The sequence below is a fragment of the Scyliorhinus canicula genome, chromosome 1, assembly GCF_902713615.1.
Source record: "Scyliorhinus canicula chromosome 1, sScyCan1.1, whole genome shotgun sequence".
Lineage (NCBI taxonomy): Eukaryota > Metazoa > Chordata > Chondrichthyes > Carcharhiniformes > Scyliorhinidae > Scyliorhinus > Scyliorhinus canicula.
Window position 1 is genome coordinate 25,500,072 of NC_052146.1, and position 16,413 is coordinate 25,516,484.

Sequence of the window (16,413 nt, forward strand, 5' to 3'; positions counted from 1 at the left end):
ATGCTCCCTAACGCCTCCATCAGATCAGAGATAGCATGTTCCGTAGGCACATGCCCCTGGCAGGCATCCTCTGGGGCTGCATCTGGCTGGGATCCAGCTGGGACCTAGGGTCCAGCAGTTGCCTGGGTATTCCTGCCTCCACCTGATGTACATCAGGGACTGTGGTCCTCGCCAGATTGTGCCCCAGAAACCTGTCCCCTGACATTGCCCACCGAGGTGTGTGCCTCTGCACTGGTGGAGGGTGGGGATGACAGCTGTGACGCATCGATTGTGGCACCCTCGGAGCTCTCCTCCAAGGTGGTCTTATGGGAATCAGGGGAGGGGGCCACCTCGTACTGGCTGCCGCTGTTTAAGTGCTTCTCGACCTTGTTAGCGGGGGACTGGAGTGAGCGGTCCCAGTGAATCGGCTGTTGAGCCTTTGTTTGTGACATGAAGCCCGTGGGGCCTCGGTAAGTGGACCAGTTAACGTTGAATAGCATTCCCAACCTTACTGGGCCGAACGCCGGGAAGCTTGCAACAGTTCCACTCGCGACCACACTTAGAAATCTATCCAGACAATCACACCCTCAGTCTTCTTTGTGCAGATTGAGGAGTGGATTAATTAATATATCAATTAATAGCATATATGGAAATTTTTATTTCACTCAAGGGTCTGTTTTTCTTTTTTTAAATTTGTTTCTGTAGTTTTCCCATAAAATGCAGACTCCTTTGATTCAGCTCCAAGTGGATGATGAATGGAACAAACCGTCAGACGCCGTGGTTAGGTACAGGATGGCAAGCTCCTTCGCCAAGAGCTCGTGGGATTGGCTTGGTTTGTACAGGGTAAGCTTTTTACTGCCCAATTCTGCAGCATGTCCAGAAATCAAAAGTCAACAATAGGCCGGAGCGTGAATGTTGTAACTCGAAGACATTCATGTCCACAAGGCTTCCTGTATTTTCATGGATGAGAGGAAAGATAGCAACACAGAATTGTAGTGATATGCATCACTGTATATACACAAGGGGTTAATGTAAATACACCACAACTAAGTAACCACTAGAGGGAGCACCAGAGATGCATACAATAAACAAAACAGGAAGCCAAGCGGCACTCTTCACAGGAACAGCGGCTGGTGAGCATGACACAGACAGGCAGCTGAGATGTAACATAGTATATGCGCTGGAGAGAGAATGAACTCACACAATAAAGCATCTACTTCAACTCCAAGACTACGAGCTTTATTCAGACACAAGGAATAACACATGGTACCAGGAGATTTCAGAACGCTTACTAGAAGATTACACAAGATGCAGACACAGAAAGATCGCAATGACAAGAAAACTTGTACCGGACATTCAACGTGGGGTGACTTTGCTGATTCAATGAAACTCATTGGAACTCCACCGCAGCTGAAAACAACTGGTAATTTAAGTCATCGATGGAAAAGTTTTAAACAAATGTTCGAAATATACATAATAGCTAATGATTTGAGAACGGCCTCGGAAGAAATGAAAATAGCACTGCTCCTAGCAGGACATGAAGCTAGAGAAATCTATAACGGCTTTAAATACTTGAAAGGTGAAGACAACACCAAATTCGAAGTAATACTCAAAAAACTTGAAGATCACTGTAACACCAGTAACAATGCTACTTTAAGGCATTCAATGCTCAGAGACCAAATTGCACAGGGAATGAGTGATACGAAACTCAAACAATCATTATCAGAACTGAAAGGTTCAACGTTGGAAATCGCGATTGAAAAGTGCAGATCGAAAGGAAAAAATAACATTAACTTTTCACCAAGAAAAAAACGCCGAAATCTAAATTAAAATGGTGTCTTAACATATTTCTTCGTTCTAGTGAGAAAAGCCCTAGCTCCCTCAACCTTTCTTCATAAGACATGCACTCCAATCCAGACAGCATCCTGGTAAATCTCCTCTGTACCCTCTCCAAAGTATCCACATCCTTCCTATAATGAGGCGACCAGAACTGGACACAATATTCCAAGTGTGGTCTAACTAGGGTTTTATAAAGCTGCAGCAAAACCTCGCGGCTCTTAAACTCAATCCCCCTGTTAATGAAAGCCAACACACCATACGCTTTCTTAACAACACTATCAACCTGGGTGGCAACTTTGAGGGATCTATGACCCCAAGATCCCTCTGTTCCTCCACACTTCCATGAATCCTGCCTTTAACCCTGTATTCAGCATTCAAATTCGACCTTCCAAAATGAATCACTTCACATTTATCAAGGTTGAACTCTATCTGCCACTTCTCAGCCCAGCTCTGCATCCTGTCAATGTCCTGTTGTAACCTGCAACAACCCTCAACACTATCTACAACTCCACCAACCTTTGTGTCATCGGCAAACTTACTAACCCACCTTCCACTTCCTCATCCAAGTCATTTATAAAAACCACAAACACTGGTTCTGTCCCAGAACAGATCCTTGCGGACACCACTGGTCACCGACCTCCAGGCGGAATACTTTCCATCCACTACAACTCGCTGCCTTCTTTCGGCCAGCCAATTCTGTATCTGGACAGCCAAATTTCCCTGTATCCCATGCCCCCTAACTTTCTGAATGAGCCTACCATGGGGGAACCTTATCAAATGCCTTATTGAAATCCATATACACCACATCCACTGCCCGACCTTCATCAATGTGTCTCGTCACATCCTCAAAGAATTCAATGAGACTTATGAGGCATGACCTGCCCCTCACAAAGCCATGCTGACTATCTTTAATCAAACTATGTTTTTCTAAATGATCATAAATCATATCTCACAGAATCCTTTCCATTATTTTGCTCACCACAGAGCTAAGACTGATGGGTCTGTAATTCCCAGGGATTTCCCTATTCCCTTTCTTGAACAGGGGAACAACATTCGCCTCCCTCCAATCATCCGGCATTACTCCAGTGGCGAGTGAGGAGGCAAAGATCATCGGCAACGGCGCAGAAATCTCCTCCCTCGCTTTACGTAGTAACCTTGGGTATATCCCGTCAGGCCCAGGGGACTTATCTATTCTGATGCTTTTCAAAATTTCCAGCACATCCTTCCTTCAACCTGTTCGAGTCTATTAACCTGGTTCGCACTGTTCTTATGAGCAACAAGGCCCCTCTCTCTAGTGAATACTGAAGCAACATATTCATTTAGGGCCTCCCCTACTTCCACAGACTCTAGGCACGAGTTCCCTCCACTGTCCCTGATCGGCCCTACTCTCACTCTGATCATCCTCTTATTTCTCACATAACTGTAGAACGCCTTGGGGTTTTCCCTAATCCTTCCAACCAGGGCTTTTTCATGCCACCTTCTAGCTCTCCTCAGTCCGTTCTTGAGTTCCTTCCCGGCTACCTTGTAACCCTCTAGAGCCGTGCCAAATCCTTGCTTCCTCAACCTTGCGTAAGTTTCCTTCTTCCTCTTGACTAGAAGCTCCACATCTCTTGTCATCCAAGGCAGCACGGTGGTGCAGTGGTTAGCATTGCTGCCTCACGGCACCGAGGTGCCAGGTTCAATCCCGGCTCTGGGTCACTGCCTGTGTGGAGTTTGCACATTCTCCCCGTGTTTGCGTGGGTTTCACTTCCACAGCCCAAAGGATTGCAGGTTAGGTGGATTGGCCACGCTAAATTGCCCCTTAATTGGAAAAAATGAATTGGGTAATCTAAATTTAAATCAAAAAAAATTCCTGACACTCCTTGCATTGAAACAGATGCATTTTAACCCATTCCACTGAGTGCAACTTTGCCCTATCAACTGTCCATCCTTCCTCACAGACTTGCTGCATACTATTTCTACCCATTCAACAGCTACCCTATCCTCTGATCCATAGCTCTGGTTCCCATCCCTCTGCCAAACTAGTTTAAACCCTCCCAAAGAGCTCAAGCAAACCTCCCACCCAGGTGCCCCTCCAGTTTAGGTGCAATCTGTCCTTCATGTACAGGTCCCACCTTCCCCAGAAGATATCCCAATGATCCACATATCTGAAGCCTTCCCTCCTGCACCAGCCCTGTAGCCACATGTTCAGATGCACTCGCTCTCTGTTCCTTGCCTCACTTGCACGCGGCACCGGTAGCAATCCTGAGACACTACTCTGCTTGTCCTGCTTGTTAGCTTCCATTCTAACTCCCTAAAATCACTTTTTAGATCCTCATTCCCTTTAGCTACGTCGTTGGTGCCCATGTGCACCACAACTTCTGGTTGCTCCCCCTCCACCTGAAGAATCCTGTAGACTCGATCCGCGACATCCCTGGCCCTGGCACCCGGGAGGCAACATACCTTCCGGGAGTCTCGCTCGCGACCACGGTATCTCCTGTCTGTTCCCCTAACCATTGAGTCTCCTATCACTATTGCTTTTCTATTCTCCCCCCTTCCCTTCTGAGCCACAGAGCCAGACTCAGTGCCAGAGACCTGACTGCTAAGGCCTTCCCCATGTAGGTCATCCCCCCCCCCCCCCCCCAACCCAACAGCATCCAAAATGGTATACTTGTTTTGAAGGGGAATGGCCACGAGGGATCCCTGCACTGTCTGCCCTTTTGTTTTCCTTCCCCTGACTATAACCCAGCTACTCTTGTCCTGTACCTTGGGTGTTGCTACTTTCCTGTAACTCTTCCCTCTTACTCCCTCTACCTCCTGGAGCATCCGAAGTTCATCCAGCTCCAGCTCCAGTTCCCTCGCGTGTTCTCTGAGGAGCTGGAGTTGGGTGCACTTCCTGCAGGTGTAGTCAGCGGGGACACCGGTGGTAGCCCTAGCCACCCACATCCTACAGGAGGAGCATGCAACTGCCCTAGCCTCCATCCCCTCTTACTTTACAGAATGTAGCTGCCCTGTGGACCTCCGCCCTCCGACTCTGCACCCAGTCAGCTGCACTCTCTGTAAACCCTTGGCTCTCTTCATGCTCTTTGAGGAAATGTAGGAAACAAAATGAAAGGAGCGCCTTGCTCCCTCCTCACCTAACTCAGTCCCCAAACTCTCACTATAGCACTCAAATGCACCCACATTCAGCACTCAGTGCAAACAAAGTCAGCATTGTAAGCTGCCTCACCTTTATACTGTGTGATAAACCTCTGAAGCCTCTGAAAACTGGCCTAATCCAATTAACTAATTAACAAGCTCCAGCTGCAAGTAGAACCTTTGTTTAAAGCTGATTAAAAATTCACCTTCTTCTAAACACAAACAGCAACTTTTAAGTTAATTAACTAAATAAAAGAAAGACAAGACTTTAGATAAAAATGAACGCTTAATATCCCTCAGTCACCAAACTCTCACTATAGCACTCAAATACACCCAAATTCAGCACTCAGTGCAAAACGACTGAGATGAAGCAGATCAACCAGAAATGACTCCAGAAGCGGAGCACCAAGGAAGCGAAGAAGCAGAATCAAATCCACCACAAATGACTGATGTCATCAGGATCAATGCAACATCCGATCATTCTCACAATCCTCAAGAAGAAACGCTCAATGAAACATTAGATACCACAAAGGACACTGACTCAAATTATCCACACGGAACAGTCATTAAGCGCAACAAGAACAACAAAAACAACAAGAAGCACAACGGCAACAAGAACAACAACAGCAATAACAAAAACAACAAGAAGCACAACAAGAACAACAACAATAACTACAAGCGCAACAACAAAAACTACAAGGACAACAACAAAATCAGCATAACAAAGACAACAACAGCAACAACAAGCATGATAAAACAAGAAGAACAATGAAAACAGAAACAACATGCACGAGAAAAACAACAAGAACGACAACGAAAACAACAAAGACGGAAATGACAGAAACAACAACAATGAAACTACGACTTGTACAAAATGGTACAACTCTGCACATGAAGGACAATACAACAGCACACTCCAAAACAATGACAAGAGTACAAACATACCATGGCATGACAATGAATCTCTCAAATTCACATTTACTCCAGAACAAACAAGCACACCAGCTTTCAAGGCAGATGACACACTAAAGCGATGCCACAAGCACAGAAAAAAGTCCGCATCAGTCAGCATCAGTGGTTTGACCATTTGAACATGTCGTGATGACTTGTTGGTTACTTAAAAACAAGAACACTGACGACATTCACAAAGGAAATACAATATCAACATCACCACGTCAACAACAGAAGAAAAAAAACTCCACCGATTAAATTCATAAAGTTTAGACTCATAATTTTTTTAATTAAGATTGGATTCATAAATATTAATTGGCTTTGTATAGTCATCAATATCATCACATCTTGTACATATAATCATTTATCTACATGTTTTATACAATTTTCTTTAACAACGTACAGAAAATATGTAAAAAAGAAAAGGGGGGATGTAGTGATATGCATCACTGTATATACACAAGGGGTTAATGTAAATATATCACAACTAAGTAACCACTAGAGGGAGTACCAGAGATGTATATAATAGACAAAACAGGAAGTCAAGTGGCACTCTTCACAGGAACGGCAGTTGGTGAGCAGGACACAGACAGGCAGCTCAGATGTAACATAGTCTAAGTCTGGAGAGAGAACAAACTCACACAATAAAGCATCTACTTCAACTGTAAGGCTACGAGCTTTATTCAGACACAAGGAATAACACAAGAATCATTGACATTTTACATATCTGTCATTTTACAACAAAGGTACCCCATGTTTCTAAAATCCAAAATCTTACATGAGTGTAGATCGAGCATGGGAATAGTCAGTTTCTCAAATCATGCCATTTTGAGACCTGCCATTCTATATGTGCCTCTAGTTCCACACCACTGTGCTTGACCCTTAAGTACCCTCTGAAGAAGCCTAACAAGCCATTCAGTTGTATCAAATGAAAAAATGAAAATCGCTTATTGTCACGAGTAGGCTTCAATGCAGTTACTGTGAAAAGCCCCTAGTCGCCACAATCCGGCGCCTGTCCGGGGAGGCTGGTACGGGAATCGAACCGTGCTGCTGGCCTGCTTGGTCTGCTTTAAAAGCCAGCGATTTAGCTGAGTGAGCTAAACCAGCCCCTGTGAGCTAAACCAGCCCCTGTGCAGTGCGGTGCAGTGCAGTGGTTGAGTATAAGGCCCAGCTCCACTTTTTCAGAGTCACTGGGGATGGGCAATGAATTCCAACTCATGACATCCTGAGAGCGAATACATCAAAACATTTTGCTTTATACACATTGTGACAGGCCACATTATTTTGATTAGAGACCAGTTGATCCTGGATGGAGGAGAGATTGATCCAATTTCTCTGCAATCTGATGATGTGTAAGTTGGTACGTTTAACTTGCACGTCTCACACAGATGCCCTGACATTAGTAGTTGAGCTCCGCATGAGGAAATGGCCCTGTTGCTATGGCACCGATACCCATTGAGAGAGTTGATGTGCTGTAGGCAGTTCTGGACAAATGTTATTGTGCTAGAGGGAATATAAACACCATCTTATGGCGTTATCCTTCTTGTGAAGGTTACAATAAGCTTTCTGACTCACTGACCTGTACAACATTGCCTGGGCTGTGGCTAAGGTAACTGAGCCGTGGATTTCAATATTAAAATACGGAGGTGATCTGCATTAAAAATACATTAGACACACTGGAAAATGTTTTTTCTTTGCCTCCCTTGCCGTGTAAACAGGAATGGAAGGTAGGAATGCCGTTCAGAGACTCAAAACAGCTTCAGTTTTCCAATAGGCCTAACTCCCCCGTAGCTTCCTCTAATAAATTGCCAGCAACTACCATTTTACTGCCAGTTAGACAGTTTAAAAAAAATGTATAACTCTTTTGAAATCCAAGGTTATTTCTGACACAAGCCATAAAAAATGAATATAATTAATTTCACGGTGATAAATGTTAATTACTATTCCTGCAGGAAATTGTGGGGCAGGAGTGCAGGCCCTGCCCTGGGTCAAATTAAACATTGAGCCAAGGGCAACTGAAGGGAAAATAGAGTAATAGCTTCAAACAAAAAAAATCCGACAGACACCTTTTGCTTTTCTTTCCTATCCATGCCTGCAGGTTGGCTTTAGACATCACAAGGACTACGTGACATATGTCTGGGCAAAGCATGATGAAGCTGATGCTATGAAGCAGTGCTATCAGGTAATTACTGCCACATAACTGTTCCCCGGCAACACTGGAAGCAAACTTATTGTGCTCTGGGATGGTGGACGGGGTGGTGAGGTGTGATGTGATGGTTAGACCGAAACGTCTCTTCTGTCTTACGGGTTCTATTCCCAGTTCAAAAGCCAGATTGCTTCGGCAGGTGTGACTTTGTGATTGAAGAGTTGTGAAATGTGAATTTGTTTCAAAGGATTAGTGGTCAAGGATGAAACCGTGTCAACATTCAAGATTACATTGGATTAAGGATAAGAGAAATATAGGAACAACGTGGGTATATACAATTCGGAGTATTTGCTCACATGGAAGATACACCGGGAGGAATGGTTTGAATAAATGGCCTGCTTCCACGTTTTAAATTGTGTTTAGATGCAAGCTTCCACTCTGATGGCTCTTACCGAAATCAGTTTGGACAATCACATCCGATTGAAATTGGTATGAACTCATTGCACAAAATTGCACTGCACAAAATAATCTGACATTAACTTTGCAGTTTTGTAGCTGTTTTCCAATGAGGCCCTTGGGACAGTGCAAAAATCCAAAGTGCGCTACACCTGAGTTTCCTCACTTTGTTGGGCACTAACACGTTGATTTGGGTGCCTCCAGCTTTAATTTCTAGGTCGCAGCTATTTCAGTATTTTAATCATTTATTAAAGTTATGGTTACAAAAAGCATAAGAGCAATTATCACTGTGAACAACCCACTTAATCCAACATATAACCCATCGCTTCTCTTTGGTCATGCTGTGCTCTTGAAGTGCCCACTGCTCTGTACTAGTCGGATGTGAGTTTCAGTGGTCAAGAACAGGAATCCAGGCAGATGTTCCCCCTCTAGTGACAATGGTGTCAATTGTCACAATAACAGTTAGAACATATGAACACAATTAGACAATTTAGTCCCTCTTAATGAAACATTTAAGGTTCTGAGGGGGTTTGACCGGGTAGCTGTTAAGAGTATGTTTCCTGTCATGGGGAGTCTAGAATTAGGGGGCACAGTTTAGAAGTGAGGGGTCTCTCATTTAAGATGGAAATGAAGAGGAATTTCTCCTGAGTGACATTAGATTTTAGGATTCTCTTCCACAATGAGCAGTTTGGCCTGAATATATTCAAGACTGTGTTAGATTTTTGATTGACAAGGGTCTCCAGGGATGTGGGGAGACATGAAAATGAAAATCGCTTATTGTCACAAGTAGGCTTCAAATGAAGTTACTGTGAAAAGCCCCTAGTCGCCACATTCCAGCGCCTGTTCGGGGAGGCTGGTACGGGAATTGAACCGTGCTGCTGGCCTGCCTTGGTCAGCTTTAAAAGCCAGCTATTTAGCCCACTGTGCTAAACCAGCCCTGAGTGTGCTAATCCAGCCCCTAGGGACAGGCAGGAAAATGGATTAGTGTGATCTGACTGAATGACAGAGCAGGCATGATGGCTAAATGGCCTACCCTTATTTCTTATGCTCCCTCAAGTCTGTTCCAATGAGGTCATGACTAATCTGCAGCCTAACCCCAAGTATCTGCCTTTTCCCCACATTCCTTAATAACCTCAATTAACAAAAATCTGATCAATCTCAGGTTTAAAACCAACAATTGATCTAACATCAATTGCCTTTTGTGGAAGAGAGTTCAAATCCTACCTCCTTTAATGTGCAGAAATGTTTCTGATTTCACCCCCGAAAGATCTGGTTCAATATTTTAGTCCATGCTGCCTCGTCCAGGACTTCCTGCCCAGTAAAAATAGTTTCTCTCTATCGGTGCTCTCTGTTCCTCTTAAAATCTTGAAAACGTTGACCAAATAACCTGTAGCCTTCTAAACTCCAGGGATTACAGCCCTAAAGTGTGTAAACTCTCCTCAATAACTTAACCTTTGGAGTCCAGGTATCATTCTGCTTACCCTGAGGTCTGCCAGCTCACTATTCTCTTGCTCTGTGTTGCTCCATCCCAGTCCACATGGTACATTCAAACACTGACATGTTAGAGATATCCAAGTTCATTCCTAAATGAAAGTGAAAAGTCTCCTTCTTTAAATATCTTGAGTGATTAAAGTCAACCCAGGGCCTGGCAGCACCAGTTTCCCATCACCCTCTGCCAAAAGAGGTGAAAACTCAGCCACGCTATGCAATGACCCCTGTAGACTTGGCCATTGAGTTGGGCTAGGATCAGGTTCATCCGTGATGCCCTCCTCAGTGCTCGGTGAATAACCTGATGTTAACCCGTTGCTCAGACTGGTGATTGGTGAGGTGAGGCAAGATGCCTGGCTCCCAGCCAGAGTCCACTTCTTCAGGGAAAGAGAGAATGGAGAGAAAATTCAGCAGAGGCCAGTAGCAAGCTGCACTGTAACAGTTCCGCCCTATTATCTGTTGTGGAATTTCTTCCGTGTCTTTGCAGGTCGTGTTCAATGAAGAAGCCGTGCCCAAGGGCACTGGGGAGTACATCCTGTGCTACTACAGCAACAATTCCAACACCATTGTCGGAGTGACTGAGCCCTTCCAGGTCAGAAGATGCAGCCCAAGAACTGCTCTCAATGCATTCCACCTACCTCTGCTGCATGTGTTTGTTTGCAAGGGTGTACTTCACAATTGGGTATCACCGTGTATGTAGTGCCCCGGTTTGGTAGATCATGAGATGCCAAGCCTAGTGCCAGTCTATTAGCAATTAAGCTGGCAATTTGGTGAGAACCTTGTCTGTGTGTAGAGAGACTGGAATTGGCGATGTGCTTGGCGATTCCACTTCCTCTTGGGTTATGCAAGCATTTCCTTGATTTTCTGTGCCTGTAGTGGCAAATAGCTTAAATCATCACCAGAAACCTGGGCACATCCTGCTAATGATGAGGAAAGCTGTTTTGCAAAATTGAATTTTCTTCCATCCTCTCCTGAAGATCCTGACTCTGGGCGCCAGAATTTTCTGACACCTCAACCAATTGGCCAGTCTCGATGTGTAAACCTTGTCAATGACTCCCGCGGCTCCCAGAACAACTCGTATCTAATGTATAACTGAGAGAACAGACCAGGAAGATCATTCCCCTTTTGAAAAGGCCTAGGTGACGAGAGCTTAGTCTCCCAAAAACAAATCTGCACTGCGGTACATTATGAATGACAGGGGCTTGTGAGAATGGGGAAGGGAATTTGCAATGGCCAACACTGCCTCTCAAGACAAGGATTTGAAGGAATGTAACAATTACCTGGAGTCATTTTCTTTCTCAAACGTCACAAAGAAAGACTTGCAATTATATTGGGCCTTTCATCAGTTCAGGCCATCCCAAAGAGCATTCCAGACAATGAAGCCCTTTCGAGGTGGAGTCACTGTTGTAATGGAGCAAATGCAGCCACCAATCTTTACCCAGCATGCCCCCCTCAAACAGCAATGTGACGACAATCAGATCATCAGTTCCTAGGTGTTATTTGGGGAATAAACATTGGTCAGGACACTGGGGAGGATTCCCCTGCTGTTCTTTGAAATCGCGCCACAGGATCTTTTATGTAACCTGAGAGAGCAGTCAGGCGAATCTGTTTTGTGTTTTAGTCAAGACGCGTCTCCCGTAACAGTGCAGCATTCCCTCAGTCCTGCACGAGTGTCAGCCTCAACTAGTGGGATTTAAATCCAGAACCTTTTGATTCGCAAGTGTAACAACAGTGAAGTTTTGCAAAGGGCAGTAAATCAGAATTTGACTACCCTGATCACACACAGTGTGCCTTTTAAAAAAAAAATAAAATTTTTTTTTAGAATACCCAATTCATTTTCTCCAATTTAATGTGGCCAATTGACCTACGCTGCACATCTTTGGGTTGTGGGGGCAAAACCCACGCAGACACGGGGAGAATGTGCAAACTCCACACGGACAGTGAACCAGAGCCGGGATCGAACCTGGGACCTCGGCGCCGTCAGGCAGCAGGGCTAACCCACTGCGCCACCGTGCTGCCCTCACAGTGCGCCTTTGAGAGTAAAATTGTATTTTAAACGAGGAACATTAAACAAAGTTGATGGTGTCACATGGGCATTCCTGCTTTGTCCCTCCAATGATTCATTCCCAATTGTCCCTTGGTATGAGGCGGCAGTCAGACACACACCCAGGTTTATCACTGCTTTACTCAAACATGTGAAGATTAAATGCTGACAAATTCAAAGTAAATCTCTTTTTCCCTTAGATAATTCTGCCCTCTACAAGTTCCGACTCCAGCAAATCTGACAGCTCCGAGTCCAGCTCTGATGGAGAAGAGATGAGCACCCTGAAGCTGATTCGACCCAAATCCCGCAGTCCCAGCCCGGGCAAAACAAAGAAGAGACTCAGCCGCAGTCGGAGTAAGAGCCCGGCCGCTCCATTAACCAGATCCCTGCAGGGTCTCAACCTCACTGTCAGCTCCAAGCACAAAAGCAAAAGCCGCAGTCCCTCGCCTCGGGGAGCTCAGGTGTCAATCCCCAAACAACTCAAACTGCCAGGAGGCAAAACCACGACAGGACACAACCAGAACTCAGCAAGCAACCTGACAGGAACACTTTCACCTTCAGCCCTGTCTACGTTCAAAAACCCAGCAACCTGGGGTAAAGATCAGATTCCTGATGCAGGAGCTGCCACTATAGGGAGGCCTAGTAGCCAGGCCCAGGAACTCGGGGTACAACCCCGTGACATGCAGCAAAGTGAGAGTCCACATTTGTCTCCGAAACTCTTTCAATCGCCTCCTCAGCATGGAGCCGTCGCAAATCAGCTCCCCACTGGCAAGACACATCAAAGTGTCCACGTTCAGGTGTCCGAGTCTCTACCACCAACATGGCAATAGGAGGCCAGGGCAGTATAATATATTCCGAGGGAAACAATGGCGTGAAGAGTACAATCGCTGGAGAAGGCAAAGTAACAAGAAATCAAAGGTCTATTGTTGCCGTGACAGGTCAACAAAGCACAGAAAGACTGCAGACTGTAATTGATACTGATAGTGGAACGATGTATGGGACAATCAGCCTGGAAGGGTTATCCTGATTTTTAATGTGATATGAGCTTCTCCAAAAGGCCTAATGATTTTTACAGCCTGTGGAGTTGCTGTGTGAATGGAATCATTATGTAATTATTTAATTAGTTACCTCATTTGCACTGTAAATAATACCATTGTGAGTGATTGGAATTCAGTGCATGCACACGCCAACAAACCTGCTCCTGGCCTTTATCTCTCTCTTCTGTCGCCTTCCTGGCCTTTATCTCTCCCTTCTGTCACCTTCCTGGCCTTTATCTCTCCCTTCTGTCGCCTTCCTGGCCTTTATCTCTCTCTTCAGCCGCCTTCCTGGCCTTTATCTCTCTCTTCTGTCGCCTTCCTGGCCTTTATCTCTCCCTTCTGTCGCCTTCCTGGCCTTTATCTCTCCCTTCTGTCGCCTTCCTGGCCTTTATCTCTCTCTTCTGCCGCCTTCCTGGCCTTTATCTCTCTCTTTCTTCTGTCGCCTTCCTGGCCTTTATCTCTCTCTTCTGCCGCCTTCCTGGCCTTTATCTCTCTCTTTCTTCTGTCGCCTTCCTGTCATTCCCTCTTTGTGCTGTTTTCTTTTCTATCTGTGTGTTTGTGTATTTCCTTATTCATTCTCTATCTCTGTCTCTTTTCAATGTTTGTCTCTCTATATTTGCCTTGCACCATTTTAGTTCTATAACGGGGTAATTCTGAAATCGTGTTCCCTCCTGGGGCAGCCACGCTCTCAAGCAACATGGGTGGAAGACAATAAGACAACGTTGTATTCTATACCTTTAAGCTCCATTCCTCACCCCCCCGCCCACTCCGAGTTTGGCTTTTTGCTGGGAGTGTGAGATTACAAATTTGCCTCCAATCTGTCTCAATGTTTATCTTTTATCGTCACTGTCCATCTCTCATTATTGCCTGAACTTTACTGTGACAGTGAGTGTCATTTTATATTATCATGGAATTCCTACAGTGCAGAAGGCCATTCAGCCCATAGAGTCCTCACTGACCCTCTGAAAGAGCACCCTACCTAGGCTCACTCGCCCGCTCTATCCCCGTAACCCATAACCTCACCTAACCTACACATTCTTGGACACAAAGGGGCAATTTAGCACGGCCAATCCACCTAACCTGCAAATCTTTGGACTGTGGGAGGAAACCCAAGCAGACACGGGGAGACAGTGCAAACTCCATACGCGCGCTGTGAGGGAGCAGTGCTAACCACTGTGCCGCCATACATGTGAGCAGCAGGAATTTAGGAAATGTGGGACAAGCCATCATTCTCTGCTGCAAAAAAAACATATCCCAGGTATTTTACTTCCTGGGCATGCCATCCATTCACTCCTTGCCTGACCAGGAAGGACATGAGGAGTGCAGGCCTCTGGAACATTGACTGGTTCTTGGCTGCCCACAAGCACTCGGGTAATTGTGGGGAACGTTGCTTACCCAGCCTGTCACCAGCCTTTCTTTCCCATTGACGCTGGAGCAAAGCAGATTGCTGTTCTCCATTAACGGGTATCCAGCTTTCTTCTTCATTCCCCAAGGACACGCTGCTCTCTCCATCCTGCACTGATGGGTTACTTCTGCAGCCAATGTATAGGGTGGGATGTCTCACCTGCTGGGTGATCCGCACACTCTCGGGAACAGTGGGGGTTCCTGGATAAAACTCCGCTAATAGGTAACAATTTATCCAGTATAAATGTAGAAATCCATCTCGTACCGATGTGGGAGTGCAGTAACTGTGAACATCTGGCTTCACTCAATGTGGAAAAAAAGCATTAAAACTAAATTATGCTGGTGTATGTATAAACTACATAAATATCTTCATCAAAGATTTTAACTTATTTTGCTTCCTCTTCCACTGTGATCAGTCTTCTTCTGAATTAACTGGATTTGGCATGATTCTAAAGACATTGAATGTCTTCTACGACCCAGCCCTGTTGGCCATGATTCATCTGTAAGGTTAGTTCAGTATTGGTGATAGTTATTATCAGAAAATAATACGGTAAACCCTTCAGTATAATCATGGACTGTTAGTGTAGATGAGAACTCTTTAGTAAAGGTGGGACTCTTCAGTATAGATGAAGACTCTTCATTTAAGATGTGGACAATTCAGTAGAGACAAGGATACTGTAAAAGAGACAAGAGGACTCTTTAAAATAACACCAGGACTCTTAAGTGTAGACTTGGACTCTTCAGTATAGATCAAGGCTCTTCAGTATGGATGAGCATTCATCATTCAAGATGCAAACTCTTCAGTAGAGATGAGGATGATTCATAAGAGAGGACGAGTCCTCAGTATAGATGACAACTCCTAAGACATGGACTCTTTAGTGTTGGTACTGTAGCATAATGGTTATGTTACAGGACTAGTAATTGAGACTGTTGAAATCCTAAGCAGCTGCTAAAAACATTTAAATAAAATTAATTTGGATATTTTTAAAAAGCCTAGTATTCATAATGATGACGGTGAAACTACTGGATTATTATGAAAATCCATCTGGTTTGCTAGTATACTTTTAATGAAGGAAATTCGCTGTCCTTACCCCATCTGGCCTACATGTGACTCCAGATCCAGAGAAATGTGATTGATTTTTAACTGCCCTCTGCCGAGGGACGTGGTTTCCAGGCTTCTGGATGCAATGGCCCATCAAGTAGAGTTGGCTCTGTAGGAGCAGGGCTGTGATGCTGGTAGATACAGCTTCATGAAGGACATTAGTGTTGGTCCAACGGTCCTCCTATTTGATGAGAACTCATCAGCAAAAACGTGGACTCGGGTATAGATGAAGAATTTATGGTATAGACTAGGGGCTGGATTCTCCCATAACGGGGTTAAGTGTTCCCACCGTTGTAAAGACCGTAGAGTTTTACGATGGCGTCAACGGGCCCCCAGGTCCATCAATTCAACGGCCCACAAGGGTCCAGCAAGGCGCCACGGGAAGCACCGATATGCGGAGCCTTAAAAGAGATCTCCCCCAACACACTTCTGTCGCAGGGAAGATGGTTGTCTGCCGTGCAGTGCTGAGATTTTGGGAGGGAGAAGTGGACACCCTCCAGGATGCTGTGGAGCAGAGGAGGGGGGTCCTGTACCCCGCACCCGGCCACAGGACACCAGCCGCGTTCGTGGGTGGAGGTGGGCGAGGCCGTCCGTGCCGTCGGGCTTATTGTCAGGACAGCCGACCAGTGCCGAAAGAAGCTGCATCACCTACTTGGGGCAGCCAGAGTGAGTACCCAGCACTGTGCCACTCATCCCACCCCCCTCATCACAATCCCCCTCACCACACCCCCCTCATCCCACCCCCCTCATCACACCCCCCCCTCACCACAATCCCCCTCATCACACCCCCCTCACCACAATCCCCCTCATCCCCACCACCCCCCTCACCACAATCCTCCCCCTCACAATC

General features: G+C 45.5%; 1 protein-coding gene across 3 annotated transcripts in view; it reads left to right on the forward strand.

Moving 5' to 3' along the window:
- Window positions 1-14,850, forward strand: part of inpp5jb (inositol polyphosphate-5-phosphatase Jb) — a 138,913-nt gene extending 124,063 nt beyond the window's left edge. For 2 of the 3 annotated variants that reach the window (XM_038775214.1, XM_038775267.1), the window contains 4 exons: window positions 685-822; window positions 7,985-8,068; window positions 10,464-10,568; window positions 12,221-14,850. In XM_038775214.1, coding sequence (XP_038631142.1) covers window positions 685-822; window positions 7,985-8,068; window positions 10,464-10,568; window positions 12,221-12,850 — 957 coding nt within the window. In that variant the 3' untranslated portion in view covers window positions 12,851-14,850. The remainder of the gene's footprint in view (window positions 1-684; window positions 823-7,984; window positions 8,069-10,463; window positions 10,569-12,220) is intronic. The other variant, XM_038775342.1, reaches the window with a different exon arrangement.
- The last annotated feature ends 1,563 nt before the right edge of the window (window positions 14,851-16,413 follow it).